General features: G+C 47.5%; 1 protein-coding gene across 1 annotated transcript in view; it reads left to right on the top strand.

Moving 5' to 3' along the window:
- Positions 1-15,661, top strand: part of LOC129716303 (guanine nucleotide exchange factor VAV3-like) — a 72,863-nt gene that overhangs the window by 50,561 nt on the left and 6,641 nt on the right. Inside the window, 4 exon segments of the mRNA XM_055666167.1 lie at positions 1,050-1,115; positions 3,856-3,890; positions 5,907-6,023; positions 14,012-14,099. Of these exon segments, the coding sequence (XP_055522142.1) occupies positions 1,050-1,115; positions 3,856-3,890; positions 5,907-6,023; positions 14,012-14,099 (306 nt within the window).

The raw sequence follows: 15,661 nt of genomic DNA on the forward strand, positions 1-15,661 counted from the left end.
TACACACACACTCCACCTGGTGGCAGGTACGGGGACTGCCCACACACACATGTACACATACACTCCACCTGGTGGCAGGTACGGGGACTGCCCGCACACACATGCACACACACACTCCACCTGGTGGCAGGTACGGGGACTGCCCACACATGCATGTACACACACACACACATGTACACACACACTCCACCTGGTGGCAGGTACGGGGACTGCCCGCACACACATGCACACACACACACCACCTGGTGGCAGGTACGGGGACTGCCCGCACACACATGCACACACACACACCACCACGCACCCAGTACCAGAAATGCCCACACATGCATGTACACACACACACATGCACACACACACACATGTACACAAACACATGTACACACACCACCTGGTGGCTCACACACACATGTACGGGGACTGCCCGCACACACATGCACACACACACATGTACACACACACTCCACCTGGTGGCAGGTACAGGGACTGCCCACACATGCATGTACACACACACACATGTACACACACACACATGTACACACACACTCCACCTGGTGGCAGGTACGGGGACTGCCCACACACACATGTACACACACACACATGTACATACACACGTGCACACACTCCACCTGGTGGCAGGTACGGAGAGACTGCCCGCACATGCATGTACACACACACACTCCACCTGGTGGTAGGTACGGGGATTGCCCGTACATGCATGTACACACACACACATGTACACACACACTCCACCTGGTAGCAGGTACGGGGATTACCCGCACACACAGGTACACGCACATGCGAACACGCACACGCGAACACGCACACACGACAGTGAGACCGCACACGGCGGGGTGACGGAGCGTTGCACTGTGGGTGGGGGTGGGGGGGGACTAGCGGTTCCCAGGTGGGTGGGGACGTTACTTGGCCTCCAGTCTGCATCTGCGGGCACTTTCACCTGGGATCCTGCTGGTCAAAGGTGGTCAGCATCAGCAGGCGGGCCATCCAGCAGCGAGTGGTGGTGGGGCAACAACTCTTTGTTTCTGTTGCAGGGTCGAAACCTAACTACGAGAGAGGTGGGCTTCTTTCCCCGAGACTGCGTGCATCCCCTGCCCTGTGTGAGTACCTCTGACCCCTGACCTGTGTATACCACTGACCCCTGACCTGTGTGAGTAACTCTGACCCCTGACCTGTGTATACCACTGACCCCTGTGAGTAACTCTGACCCCTGACCTGTGTGAGTAACTCTGACCCCTGACCTGTGTGAGTAACTCTGACCCCTGACCTGTGTGAGTAACTCTGACCCCTGACCTGTGTGAGTAACTCTGACCCCTGACCCGTGTGTACCCCTGACCCTGTGTGAGTACCTCTGACCCCTGACCTGTGTGTACCTGTGACCCCTGACCCTGTTTTAGTACCTCTGACCCCTGACCTGTGTGAGTACCTCTGACCCCTGACCTGTCTGTACCTCTGACCCCTGACCTGTGAGTACCTCTGACCCCTGACCTGTGTGTACCACTGACCCTGTGTGGGTAGGACCATTCATCCTGCAGTTTGCTGCTAGCCCACAGTGACTGATCAAATACCTTCACTTTTGTCCTGTTTCTGTTCACCTGGAGTTGGGCAGGACAATAGTCCCTTCGGCCCATCAACCCAGCATCCAGTCTGTACGCCGAGTCTGACTCCAGCCTTGGCAGCGTGGTGACACATTACAGCAGCTGTAATCACCCCACTCAGTCACAGGGAGAACGTGCAAACTCCACAATGACAACAGCAGAGGTCAGCATGGGTCCTGGACTCCTGGAGCCTTGAGGCAACATCAGCTGAACCCCTGTAGTTGCCGTGGAGTTTATCGCCATAGGTTTCTGCTAAATCCTTTGCCTCAGCCACCAAGGCTGATGTCTTGTTCTCAGTCTCATTCAACCGTACAGTGCAGAATGGAACAACACAGTCCTGTCCTTGGTTCCCATCGACACTAATCCTGTTCCCACTCTATCCTGTACTGGCAATACAGGACTGCATCTTCCCAAGCCCTGCCTGTCGAAATGCACCTCAGGTGTACTGCTCCAGGTATCAGCCGCTCTGCATAATACAACTCACCCCTCAGATCTCATTCCATGCTCTCACCTCAAGCCTCTGCTCCCTTGTTTTAATTCTCCGACCACGGGAAATAAATGTTTGCGATCTGTCCTATTTCTGCCTCTCATGCTTGTTAAGTTGCCCAGATCAGCCACCTACCCTCGTGATGGTGTGTAACTGTAGGCTTTCCATCGAGGCAGGTGAATCTGCTCTGCACCCTGTCCAGGGCTGTCATTGTTCATTCAGTCTGTTGACCAGAACTACACAACATTAACATTAATTGGTTTAATTCCCCTGCAGTTAATTAAATTCACTGTAGCTTGGACGGGGATCCTTTGTTCAGTTTGTCTCACACAATATGTTGATGAAGGGGTAGGGGCAATACTTAACCTTCTCCTAGGGTCAGTGGCTAGTCAGTGTCAGTGGGGGACACTTTGAGATCATGAAGGCGGTGGTTTAGTATAGTTCAGTTTATAGATACACGCCGACCAGCGATCCACACACTAACACTATCCTACACACACTGGGGACAATTTACATTTACACCAAGCCAATTATCCTACAAATCTGTACGTCTTTGGAGTGTGGGAGGAAACCGGAGCTCCCGGTGAAAACCCACGCAGGTCACGGGGAGAACGTGCAAACTCCGTACAGACAGCACCCGTAGTTGGAATGGAACCCGGGTCTCGGGTGCTGTGAGCTCTGTAAGGCAGCAGCTCTACCCGCTGCGCCATCGTGGCTGTCGTTGGCAGGTGGTGCTGATGGGGAAGTGCCCGGGGTGTAAGGAGATCTATCCAGGTTGTTGGGAGAGGAGGCTGTGAAGATTCCAGGGACATTGTTGAAAATCTTGTTGTCCTTTGTACTGCCCTGAGGTCTGGGGCAGCTAATGTTCTTCTTTTGTTCAAGAAGGTAAATAGGGATAATCACATGATAGAGGCAGAATTAGGCCATTCGGCCCATCGAGTCTTGGCTGATCTATCTCTCTCTCCTAACCCCATTCTCCTGCCTTCTCCCCATAACCCCTGACACCCAGAATCATCGACCATGATCCAGAACAGGTTTATAGTTTTCGTATGCGACTGCTTGTATCTGTCATGGCCATTTTAGAAGATTGTTAACAATGTGATTGACTTGTATTTAGAGGGGAATGTGATGATTAGGGTCAGTCAGCATGGCATTACAGGCATGTCATAAACTTGATGGATAAAAATATAGATGGCTTGGCTAGTAAATGTCCAGGTGACTCCTGTTGCCTTGGACACCCCTGGTCTCTATCAACAGCCTGTGTCCTGTGTCAACCACACACTCACTGAATGATCACACAAGCTTTTGACTGTACCTTGGTACACGTGACAATAAACATCCCACATTCATGTCTAATCATTCCATAACATCGTAACTTGAACTTGATGTACGCCACAAAGAGTAGATGTCTACGCATCGCATCCTATCACCTAAACCACCGTCGACCCAGTGATTCTGCTCACCTCGTCTCCCCTGTGCTTCAACTTTATTGACCAGTGACCATGTGCGACCATGTTGACTTCAGAGCTCCAGGTCTGGGCTATTCCCAGTGGTACAGCGGTGCAGACGTGGTCCACAGTACTGTTGTGTCATCTCTGTCTCTCCTCTTCTAAGCTCTGATATAAATCCCACATCCCTGTTGTTACAAAGATCGGTGGACTCTGTATTTGCATTCACGAGTCACGAGAGTTTTATTGTCATATCCCACAATGACATTCACAGGTCGGTGATATGTTGGCCTTGTTTTGCTTGCAGGTTCCAAAGGGGGTGGATTACTCGGAATTCACGTGGTAGGTATGCCTGCCTGCCTGTCAGTCCAGGGACACCATCACTGCCTCGCTCGGTCATGTGGCTGTGAGCAGCAACCAGCCTGGTGGTGGGGGGTGGAATGTACACAGCATTTTACAACTGGTTCATGGGCTCAGGGTGTGACTATCACCTCTTTAATCTGTTTCTCTACACTGGATGACCAGGGCGTATGGCATCTGCCGTGGCCGTTCCCTGTTCACACTCTACCTCCTGTCTCTGCATCTTTCACACATCCAGCACAAACCACACCTGGAGTATTGCGTACAGTTTTGGTCTCCAAATCTGAGGAAGGACATTATTGCCATAGAGGGAGTGCAGAGAAGGTTCACCAGACTGATTCCTGGGATGTCAGGACTTTCATATGAAGAAAGAGTGGATAGACTTGGTTTATACTCTCTAGAATTTAGGCGATTGAGAGGGGATCTTATAGAAACTTACAAAATTCTTAAGGGGTTGGACAGGCTAGATGCAGGAAGATTGTTCCCGATGTTGGGGAAGTCCAGGACAAGGGGTCACAGCTTAAGGATAAGGGGGAAATCCTTTAAAACGGAGATGAGAAGAACTTTTTTCACACAGAGAGTGGTGAATCTCTGGAACTCTCTGCCACAGAGGGTAGTCGAGGCCAGTTCATTGGCTATATTTAAGAGGGAGTTAGATGTGGCCCTTGTGGCTAAGGGAATCAGAAGGTATGGAGAGAAGGCAGGTACGGGATACTGAGTTGGATGATCAGCCATGATCATATTGAATGGCGAATGGTGCAGGCTCGAAGGGCCGAATGGCCTCTACTCCTGCACCTAATTTCTATGTTTCTAAACATGCAGCAAACCTGTTACATTACACGTGAGGCCCCACCCCCTATCTTTATGTGTGGCACGGTGGTGCAGCGGGTGGTGCTGCTGTCTCACAGCGCCAGAGACCTGGGTTCCATCCTGACCCCATGGGCGCTGTCTGTACGGAGTTTGCACGTTCTTCTTGTGACCTGCGTGGGGTTTCTCCGGGTGATTGCCTCCCACACTACAAAGATGTGCAGGTTTGGTAAACTTGTATATTGTGTAGGACAGTGCTAGTGTACGGGGCTGTATATTGTGTAGGACAGTGCTAGTGTACTGGGGTGGTTGCTGTATATTGTGTAGGACAGTGCTAGTGTACGGGGCAGTTGCTGTATATTGTGTAGGATAGTGCTAGTGTACTGGGGTGGTTGCTGTATATTGTGTAGGACAGTGCTAGTGTACGGGGCAGTTGCTGTATATTGTGTAGGATAGTGCTAGTGTACTGGGCAATCGCTGTATATTGTGTAGGATAGTGCTAGTGTACTGGGCTGTATATTGTGTAGGACAGTGCTAGTGTACTGGGCTGTATATTGTGTAGGACAGTGCTAGTGTACTGGGCAGTTGTTGTATATTGTGTAGGACAGTGCTAGTGTACGGGGCTGTATATTGTGTAGGACAGTGCTAGTGTACTGGGCAGTTGTTGTATATTGTGTAGGACAGTGCTAGTGTACTGGGGTGGTTGCTGTATATTGTGTAGGGCAGTGCTAGTGTACGGGGCAGTTGCTGTATATTGTGTAGGATAGTGCTAGTGTACGGGGCTGTATATTGTGTAGGACAGTGCTAGTGTACGGGGCTGTATATTGTGTAGGACAGTGCTAGTGTACGGGGCTGTATATTGTGTAGGACAGTGCTAGTGTATGGGGCAGTTGCTGGTCGGCACAGACTCAGTTCCCATTTAGAAGCTCCCAAGTCTAAAGTGTAAACTATTAAAATGATTGTGACTGGGTCTAATCCCATTCTGTGCCAGGGGATGTAGACTGTCCCACCCGTGTGAAGATGCTGGCAGTCTTTTCCAGGTTCGGCACATTATATAACAAAGTTCTTGCAGTTCTGAGCACTTTGGGATATGAAGGCGAGGGGCCTTCTAATGATGAGGATTGTGTCTGCAGCCAAGCTGAGTTCACTGATTGAAGATTGATTATTGATTGGCATTTTCCAACTGGCCAGGTTTGCTGGAGCAATTGACCGGCTGCAGGCAGAGGCAATATTGATCGACCGTGGGAACAGCACTTTCCTTGTTCGACAGAGGCCAAAGGAGTTGGAAGAATTTGCCATCAGCATCAAGTGAGTAAGCGCTGCCTGAGCACCGATACATTGCTGGTTATTTTTATATTGACTGAGTCTGAGCTTGTTTGATGGGATTCAACTGTAACATGACCTCCCAACCTCTGACTGGTGAAGGCCTTGACCACCGTATCTACCTGTGACACCATGTTGAAGGAACCATGTACCAGTTTGTACGTGTTCTTGCCTTCAGTGTATAGAAGTGGTGACATATGGGGCAGCTGAAGGGAATGGTGGGAAAATAAGTGGAAGTTCTGTGGGATTACTGACAGGGCTTGTTGGATCAAAGGGGCTGTGTCTGTGTCTGTGTCTGTGTCTGTACTGTGTCTGTACTGTGTCTGTGTCTGTGTCTGTACTGTGTCTGTACTGTGTCTGTGTCTGTACTGTGTCTATACTGTGTCTGTACTGTGTCTATACTGTACTGTGTCTGTACTGTGTCTGTACTGTGTCTGTGTCTGTGTCTGTACTGTGTCTGTACTGTGTCTATACTGTGTCTGTACTGTGTCTATACTGTACTGTGTCTGTACTGTGTCTGTACTGTGTCTGTACTGTACTGTACTGTACTGTGTCTGTACTGTGCCTGTACTGTACTGTGTCTGTACTGTGTCTGTACTGTACTGTGCCTGTACTGTGCCTGTACTGTACTGTGTCTGTACTGTACTGTGTCTATACTGTACTGTGCCTGTACTGTGCCTGTACTGTGTCTATACTGTGTCTGTACTGTGTCTGTACTGTACTGTGTCTGTACTGTGTCTGTACTGTGTCTGTACTGTGTCTGTACTGTACTGTGTCTGTACTGTGTCTATACTGTACTGTGCCTGTACTGTGCCTGTACTGTGTCTGTACTGTGTCTGTACTGTGTCTGTGTCTGTACTGTGTCTGTACTGTGTCTGTACTGTGTCTATACTGTACTGTGTCTGTACTGTGCCTGTACTGTACTGTGTCTGTACTGTGTCTGTGTCTGTGTCTGTACTGTGTCTGTCCGTAGTCTGTGTCTGTACTGTGTCTATACTGTGTCTGTACTGTGTCTATACTGTACTGTGTCTGTACTGTGCCTGTACTGTACTGTGTCTGTACTGTGTCTGTACTGTACTGTGCCTGTATTGTGTCTGTACTGTGTCTGTACTGTGTCTGTACTGTGTCTGTACTGTGTCTGTACTGTACTGTGCCTGTACTGTGTCTGTACTGTGCCTGTACTGTGTCTGTACTGTACTGTGTCTGTGTCTGTACTGTGTCTGTACTGTGTCTGTACTGTACTGTGTCTGTACTGTGTCTGTACTGTGTCTGTACTGTGTCTGTACTGTACTGTGCCTGTACTGTGTCTGTACTGTGTCTGTACTGTACTGTGTCTGTACTGTGTCTGTACTGTACTGTGCCTGTATTGTGTCTGTACTGTGTCTGTACTGTGTCTGTACTGTGTCTGTCTGTACTGTGTCTGTACTGTGTCTGTACTGTGTCTGTGCCTGTATTGTGTTACTGTACTGTGTCTGTACTGTGTCTGTACTGTGTCTGTACTGTACTGTGCCTGTATTGTGTCTGTACTGTGTCTGTACTGTGTCTGTACTGTGTCTGTACTGTGTCTGTACTGTGCCTGTACTGTGTCTGTACTGTGCCTGTACTGTGTCTGTACTGTGCCTGTACTGTGTCTGTACTGTGTCTGTACTGTGTCTGTACTGTGTCTGTACTGTGTCTGTACTGTGTCTGTACTGTGTCTGTACTGTGTCTGTACTGTGTCTGTACTGTGTCTGTACTGTGTCTGTACTGTGTCTGTACTGTACTGTGTCTGTATCTGGTCTGTACTGTGTCTGTACTGTGTCTGTACTGTGCCTGTACTGTGTCTGTACTGTGTCTGTACTGTGTCTGTACTGTGTGCCTGTACTGTGTCTGTACTGTGTCTGTACTGTGTCTGTACTGTGTCTGTACTGTGTCTGTACTGTGTCTGTACTGTGTCTGTACTGTGCCTGTATTGTGTCTGTACTGTGCCTGTACTGTGTCTGTACTGTGTCTGTACTGTGTCTGTACTGTGCCTGTACTGTGTCTGTACTGTGTCTGTACTGTGTCTGTACTGTGTCTGTACTGTGCTTGGACTGTTCCTGTACTGTACTGTGTCTGTACTGTGTCTGTACTGTGCTGGGTCGGTACTGTGCCTTTGCTGTTCCTGTGTACTGTGTCTGTATTGTGTCTGTACTGTGTCTGTACTGTGCCTGTACTGTGTGTCCTGTACTGTGCCTGTACTGTGTCTGTACTGTGTCTGTACTGTGTCTGTACTGTGTCTGTACTGTGCCTGTACTGTGTCTGTACTGTGTCTGTACTGTGCCTGTACTGTGTCTGTACTGTGTCTGTACTGTGTCTGTACTGTGTCTGTACTGTGTCTGTACTGTGCCTGTACTGTGTCTGTACTGTGTCTGTACTGTGTCTGTACTGTGTCTGTACTGTGTCTATGTGTCTGTACTGTGTCTGTACTGTGTCTGTACTGTGCCTGTACTGTGTCTGTACTGTGTCTGTACTGTGCCTGTATTGTGTCTGTACTGTGTCTGTACTGTGTCTGTACTGTGTCTGTACTGTGTCTGTACTGTGCCTGTACTGTGTCTGTACTGTGCCTGTATTGTGTCTGTACTGTGTCTGTACTGTGCCTGTATTGTGTCTGTACTGTGTCTGTACTGTGTCTGTACTGTGTCTGTACTGTGCCTGTGTATTGTGTCTGTACTGTGTCTGTACTGTGTCTGTACTGTGTCTGTACTGTGTCTGTACTGTGCCTGTACTGTGTCTGTACTGTGCCTGTACTGTGCCTGTACTGTGTCTGTACTGTGCCTGTATTGTGTCTGTACTGTGTCTGTACTGTGTCTGTACTGTGTCTGCCTGTACTGTGTCTGTACTGTGTCTGTACTGTGCCTGTATTGTGTCTGTACTGTGTCTGTACTGTGTCTGTACTGTGTCTGTACTGTACTGTGTCTGTACTGTGTCTGTACTGTGTCTGTACTGTGTCTGTACTGTGCCTGTACTGTGTCTGTACTGTGTCTGTACTGTACTGTGCCTGTACTGTGTCTGTACTGTGTCTGTACTGTGTGTACTGTGCCTGTACTGTGTCTGTACTGTGTCTGTATTGTGTCTGTACTGTGTCTGTACTGTGCCTGTATTGTGTCTGTACTGTGTCTGTACTGTGTCTGTACTGTGCCTGTACTGTGTCTGTACTGTGTCTGTACTGTGTCTGTACTGTGCCTGTACTGTGTCTGTACTGTGTCTGTACTGTGTCTGTACTGTGTCTGTACTGTGCCTGTACTGTGTCTGTACTGTACTGTGTCTGTACTGTGTCTGTACTGTGCCTGTACTGTGTCTGTACTGTGTCTGTACTGTATTGTGTCTGTACTGTGTCTGTACTGTGTCTGTATTGTGTGCCTGTATTGTGTCTGTACTGTGTCTGTACTGTACTGTGCCTGTACTGTGTCTGTACTGTGCCTGTACTGTGTCTGTACTGTGTCTGTACTGTGCCTGTACTGTGTCTGTACTGTGTCTGTACTGTACTGTACTGTACTGTGTCTGTACTGTGTCTGTACTGTACTGTGCCTGTACTGTGTCTGTACTGTGCCTGTGTGTGTCTGTACTGTGTCTGTACTGTGTCTGTACTGTGTCTGTACTGTGTACTGTGCTGTACTGTGTCTGTACTGTGTCTGTACTGTGCCTGTACTGTGTCTGTACTGTGTCTGTGTCTGTACTGTGTCTGTACTGTGTCTGTACTGTGTCTGTTGTGTCTGTACTGTGTCTGTACTGTGTCTGTACTGTGTCTGTACTGTGCCTGTACTGTGTCTGTACTGTGTCTGTACTGTGTCTGTACTGTGTCTGTACTGTGTGTCTGTACTGTGTCTGTACTGTGTCTGTACTGTGTCTGTACTGTGTCTGTACTGTGTCTGTACTGTGTCTGTACTGTGTCTGTACTGTGTGTGTCTGTACTGTGTCTGTACTGTGCCTGTACTGTGTCTGTACTGTGTCTGTACTGTGTCTGTACTGTGTCTGTACTGTGTCTGTACTGTGTCTGTACTGTGTCTGTACTGTGTCTGTACTGTGCCTGTACTGTGTCTGTACTGTGCCTGTACTGTGCCTGTACTGTGTCTGTACTGTGCCTGTACTGTGTCTGTACTGTGCCTGTACTGTGTCCTGTACTGTGTCTATACTGTACTGTGTCTGTACTGTGCCTGTACTGTGTCTGTACTGTGTCTGTACTGTGTCTGTACTGTGTCTGTACTGTGCCTGTACTGTGTCTGTACTGTGCCTGTACTGTGTCTGTACTGTGTCTGTACTGTGTCTGTACTGTGTCTGTACTGTGTCTGTACTGTGTCTGTACTGTACTGTGTCTGTACTGTGTCTGTACTGTGTCTGTACTGTGTCTGTACTGTGTCTATACTGTACTGTGTCTGTACTGTGTCTGTACTGTGTCTGTACTGTGTCTGTACTGTGTCTGTACTGTGTCTGTACTGTGCCTGTATTGTGTCTGTACTGTGCCTGTACTGTGTCTGTACTGTGTCTGTACTGTGTCTATACTGTACTGTGTCTGTACTGTGTCTGTACTGTGTCTGTACTGTGTCTGTACTGTGTCTGTACTGTGTCTGTACTGTGTCTGTACTGTGTCTGTACTGTACCTGTGTATCTTGTCTGTACTGTGTCTGTACTGTGTCTGTACTGTGTCTGTACTGTGTCTGTACTGTACTGTGTCTGTACTGTGTCTGTACTGTACTGTGCCTGTACTGTGTGTGTCTGTACTGTGTCTGTACTGTGCCTGTATTGTGTCTGTACTGTGTCTGTACTGTGTCTGTACTGTGTCTGTACTGTGTCTGTACTGTACTGTGCCTGTATTGTGTCTGTACTGTGTCTGTACTGTGTCTGTACTGTACTGTGCCTGTACTGTGTCTGTACTGTGTCTGTACTGTGTCTGTACTGTGTCTGTGCCTGTACTGTGTCTGTACTGTGCCTGTACTGTGCCTGTACTGTACTGTGTCTGTACTGTGTCTGTACTGTGTCTGTACTGTGTCTGTACTGTGTCTGTACTGTACTGTGCCTGTATTGTGTCTGTACTGTGTCTGTACTGTGTCTGTACTGTGTCTGTACTGTGTCTGTACTGTGCCTGTACTGTGCCTGTATTGTGTCTGTATTGTGTCTGTCTGTACTGTGTCTGTACTGTGCCTGTACTGTGCCTGTACTGTGTCTGTACTGTGTCTGTACCCTGTACTGTGTTTGTACTGTACCCTGTACCCTGTACTGTGCCTGTACTGTGCCTGTACTGTGCCTGTACTGTACTGTGCCTGTACTGTGTCTGTACTGTGTCTGTACTGTGTCTGTACTGTGTCTGTACTGTGTCTGTACTGTGCCTGTACTGTACTGTGCCTGTACTGTGCCTGTACTGTGTCTGTACTGTGCCTGTACTGTGCCTGTACTGTGCCTGTACTGTGTCTGTACTGTGTCTGTACTGTGTCTGTACTGTGCCTGTACTGTGTCTGTACTGTGCCTGTACTGTACTGTGCCTGTACTGTGTCTGTACTGTGTCTGTACTGTGTCTGTACTGTGCCTGTACTGTGTCTGTACTGTGCCTGTACTGTACTGTGCCTGTACTGTGTCTGTACTGTGTCTGTACTGTGTCTGTACCCTGTACTGTGTTTGTACTGTACCCTGTACCCTGTACTGTGCCTGTACTGTACTGTGTCTGTACTGTGTCTGTACTGTATCTGTACTGTGTCTGTACTGTGTTTGTACTGTGTCTGTACTGGACTGTATGTCTCTCCTTGAAAGGGAATGAAGAGGAAACAAATCAGCAGGATTTCAGGGGTGGGAGATTGCAACCTTCACGTGGTCTGCTCTGTTTCGACGAATGCAATCAACCCGGCGTGCCCAATCAAATGAGATCAAATAATAAGATTAAATGAGCTTACCAGTTTGAAGTTTGATCTTTATTTTATGAGGAGTTACGATGAGGGATTACGTGAAGAACCCCGGTCATTCGCTTGAGCGTCATTCTTCAAAGCAGCGATGTGGAATCACAGATAACAGCAATTTAAGTAACATAGTAAGACCAGAGAAGACTAAAACTACCAGATGACCTTTGTGAGAGAGGGTTGGGAGCGGAGGGCACGTAATCCCTCTTCGTAACTTCTCATAAAATAAAGATCAAACTTCAAACTGGTAAGTTCTCGTTTAATCTTACTATTTTACTTCAGTCACGTGAGTGACTACGTGAAGATTTCAAAGCTCTGTGATTTCATGCCGTGAGAAACGAGTCTACACAACCACAACTGCTTCATTGACAAATGAGGGAAAACATTCATAATGCATACAGTCATGACATAGATTTAAAAACATGCTGATGCTGTTAAATGAAGTAATAATAATAGTTACATCTCTCATCCGGATGGAAACTATAAATAGAACGTAAAGTAGAGTTGACAAATACCCCTGGTCTGGCAACGGGTTATTATAAAATGTTTGGAAATTTGTTAGTTTGACCATGCTGCAGCCGTTAGGATGTGGTCCAGTGGAACGTAAATAACCCTTGCTGCTGCTGTTGTAGCAGCCCTGGTGGAGTGAGATCTGGAATCAATATCTACTCCTGTATAAATCAAACTCCATTTTATCACCTGGAAATGGTCTGAACAGATATGTTCTTATAAAGTTTTTATAACTAACAATCATAGCTAGCTCAGAGCCTCGAAGACTCTTGGTGACCTTGACGTATTGTTGTATATGTGTGTCCTCACATAACCAAAGGTCCCTGGATATGCCTTGATTTGTTTTGAGACCTGACACCCCTACTGCTCTGCTTAAGTAAATCATAAACATAAAGTACTATACATATTATTTACAGATGTAATCATCCTGTCCTGTCGCTATTATGTAGCAACTGACCTGTTGCGCTAAACCAGCGCCAGGAGGATAACTACCTAATGAGATCTGGCCAAAGCTAAGGATGTAGCTGGAACCCCCTGGTGAAATAGTGTTAACACAATGTCAACATCCCATACTGCATTGTATTTGTCTTGGGAGAACTTGTGTTAAAGATATCATTTACTAACTCGATATCCAGGGGTGAATCCAACAAAGTGGATCTTGTTTGCTGCAGCAAATCTGATGGAAAGCACGTTGGCACAGTTAATGACCCTATAACTCAATTATTGTCAAAAGACCATTTAAAATGAACTCCAGGACGTCAGTAATCTGTACCATTTTAAATGTAACATGAGCATTAAACAAAAGCTTCCCATCTCCTGAAGAAGAAATGTACTGCTTTTTTTGGTGCTATCCCAGCACTCTGAACACATACAAGGATAGGTGTGACAACCCAAGCCAATTGATTTTTATCATGCAACGACTGATTTCCCAGGCCACAGGCTGAACCAGCAAAGTTACGTTTAGAATAACCATATAAGGTTGCATTATTATTATTCCCGACAAATCGGGAATCAAACTGCATAGGCCAATCACACAACAGGAAACCTAAAGCGGGCCCAACACCTCTGTAAAAGAGGTTCCTGCAAAAAATCAAAAGCAGGTAAGAAATACAAACTTACCTAAAGTTTAAACTTACCTTTGACGGGAGCGACGTTCCTGCCAGTCTGCTGCTTTGCCAAGCGAGCGTCGTAATGACACACATGCGAACGACCAGGGTCTTCTCACTCACGTGACTACGAAGTAAAATAGAACAAGTTGTCCTACAAGTTTAGGCTGTGCACGCCATACGCTAGAAGAAGCAGCAGGATTTCACAGGGCAAAGCACGGACTGGTCAGTAGGAATTCTGATGTTTTCTGTTTCCATCTTGCTGCCAGTGTTCATCTCCAGTCAAAGTTTCATGACCAATGGAGGCCGAGAAAGATGCAGCCTGGAAACAGGCTCTTTGTGTCTGTCCTCCATTAGAGAATATCCTGGAGATGACGTCACGGTGACACAAGAGGGCTGATGGCTTTCCTGGATCTATGTTGCTGTATAACTTGTTCCAATCTCTCGACAGCTACAACCGTGAAGTTAAACACATAAAGATTATTTCCAGAGATTCATCCTTCTCCATTGCACAGAACAAGCGGTTTCGGACATTAAAGGTGAGTGTCTCCATTGGCAAGGCAACTATTCATTACCCACCTAGCTGCCCCCAGAAGGATGGGGTGAGGCACCCTTGTGACCCGCTGCAGTTCTCCCGCTGCAGCGGCTCCCATAGTGGGAGAGGGAGTTAGAGTGGGGTGTGAGGTGGAGGTGATGGTTGTGTTCCTCTGTCCCTACCCCTGGTGACAGGATGGTGACCTGGGACAGTAACTCCGGCTAAGGTTGGGGGTCGCAGTCTGCCTGACCCACTGAGTTACTCCAGCACTCTGTGAAACGTCACCTATCCATGTTCTCCACAGATGCTGCCTGACCCACTGAGTTACTCCAGCACTCTGTGAAACGTCACCTATCCATGTTCTCCACAGATGCTGCCTGACCTGCTGAGTTATTCCAGCACTCTGTGAAACGTCACCTATCCATGTTCTCCACAGATACTGCCTGACCCGCTGAGTTACTCCAGCACTCTGTGAAACGCCACCTATCCATGTTCTCCACAGATACTGCCTGACCCGCTGAGTTACTCCAGCACTCTGTGAAACGTCACCTATCCATGTTCTCCACAGATGCTGCCTGACCTGCTGAGACACTTTGCGTCTATTCTCAATTTCTTTAGCTGCTTTTTAATGCATTTTGGTTGTTGATTGAAGTTGGCAAATGAAGTGCAAAGATCGCTGTTTGTATTGAAGGATATTTATTGGGTATGTGTGAAGTGTTTGTCCCAGTGAGAACTATTATGCAACAAAGACGGGCCGTGCGGTAACTTTGCAGATGACACCAAGATTGCTTGTCTCACAGACTGTAAGTCAGGCTGCCAAAGTATACAGTGGCATATACTGTAGATCAGCTACTGGAACGGGCAGAAAAATGGCAGATGGAGTTTAGTGACAATAAAACACTCTTGACTCTAATCTGAGCAAATGTAAGGTGTTGCACTTTGGGAGGTCAAATAGAGTCATACAACGTGGAAACTGGCCCTTCCTTCAGCCCAACTTGCCCACACCGGCCAACATGCACTATCTACACTAGTCCCACCTGCCCACGTTTGGTCTATAGCCCTCAAAACCTGCCATATCCATGTACCTGTCTAACTGTTTCTTTAATGTTGTGATAGTCCCAGCCTCAACTACCTCCTCCGGCAGCTTGTTCCATTCACCCACCACCCTCTGTATGAAAAAGTTACCCCTCAGATTCCTATTAAATCTTTTCCCCTTCACCTTGTAAGCTGCTGAGGAGTGTTCACCCGATGCCGGAGTTCCAGCTTTCTGGCAACGAGGGCCTGAAAACATCGGACTGGCTGCGGAGGCCACAAATAGGCCCCGACCTCGGGTGATCACGGAGGAAGTGGATCTAACTTTCCCCACAGTGGAACATTTTGATTCTGTTGTGGGGGGACGTTCATGTTGAATTCTATAATGTGTTGCGTTATTTTTCTTATTTTTAATTTTTCTATGGATGTATGGAAACGTAATTATTTATTTTATGTAAAGCACTTTGGTTTCAACACGAGTTGATTTAAACGTGCTATACAAATAAAATGCACTTTACTACTTTCCTTGAACCT

This window comes from Leucoraja erinacea, unplaced genomic scaffold (assembly GCF_028641065.1).
Source record: "Leucoraja erinacea ecotype New England unplaced genomic scaffold, Leri_hhj_1 Leri_205S, whole genome shotgun sequence".
Taxonomy (NCBI): domain Eukaryota; kingdom Metazoa; phylum Chordata; class Chondrichthyes; order Rajiformes; family Rajidae; genus Leucoraja; species Leucoraja erinaceus.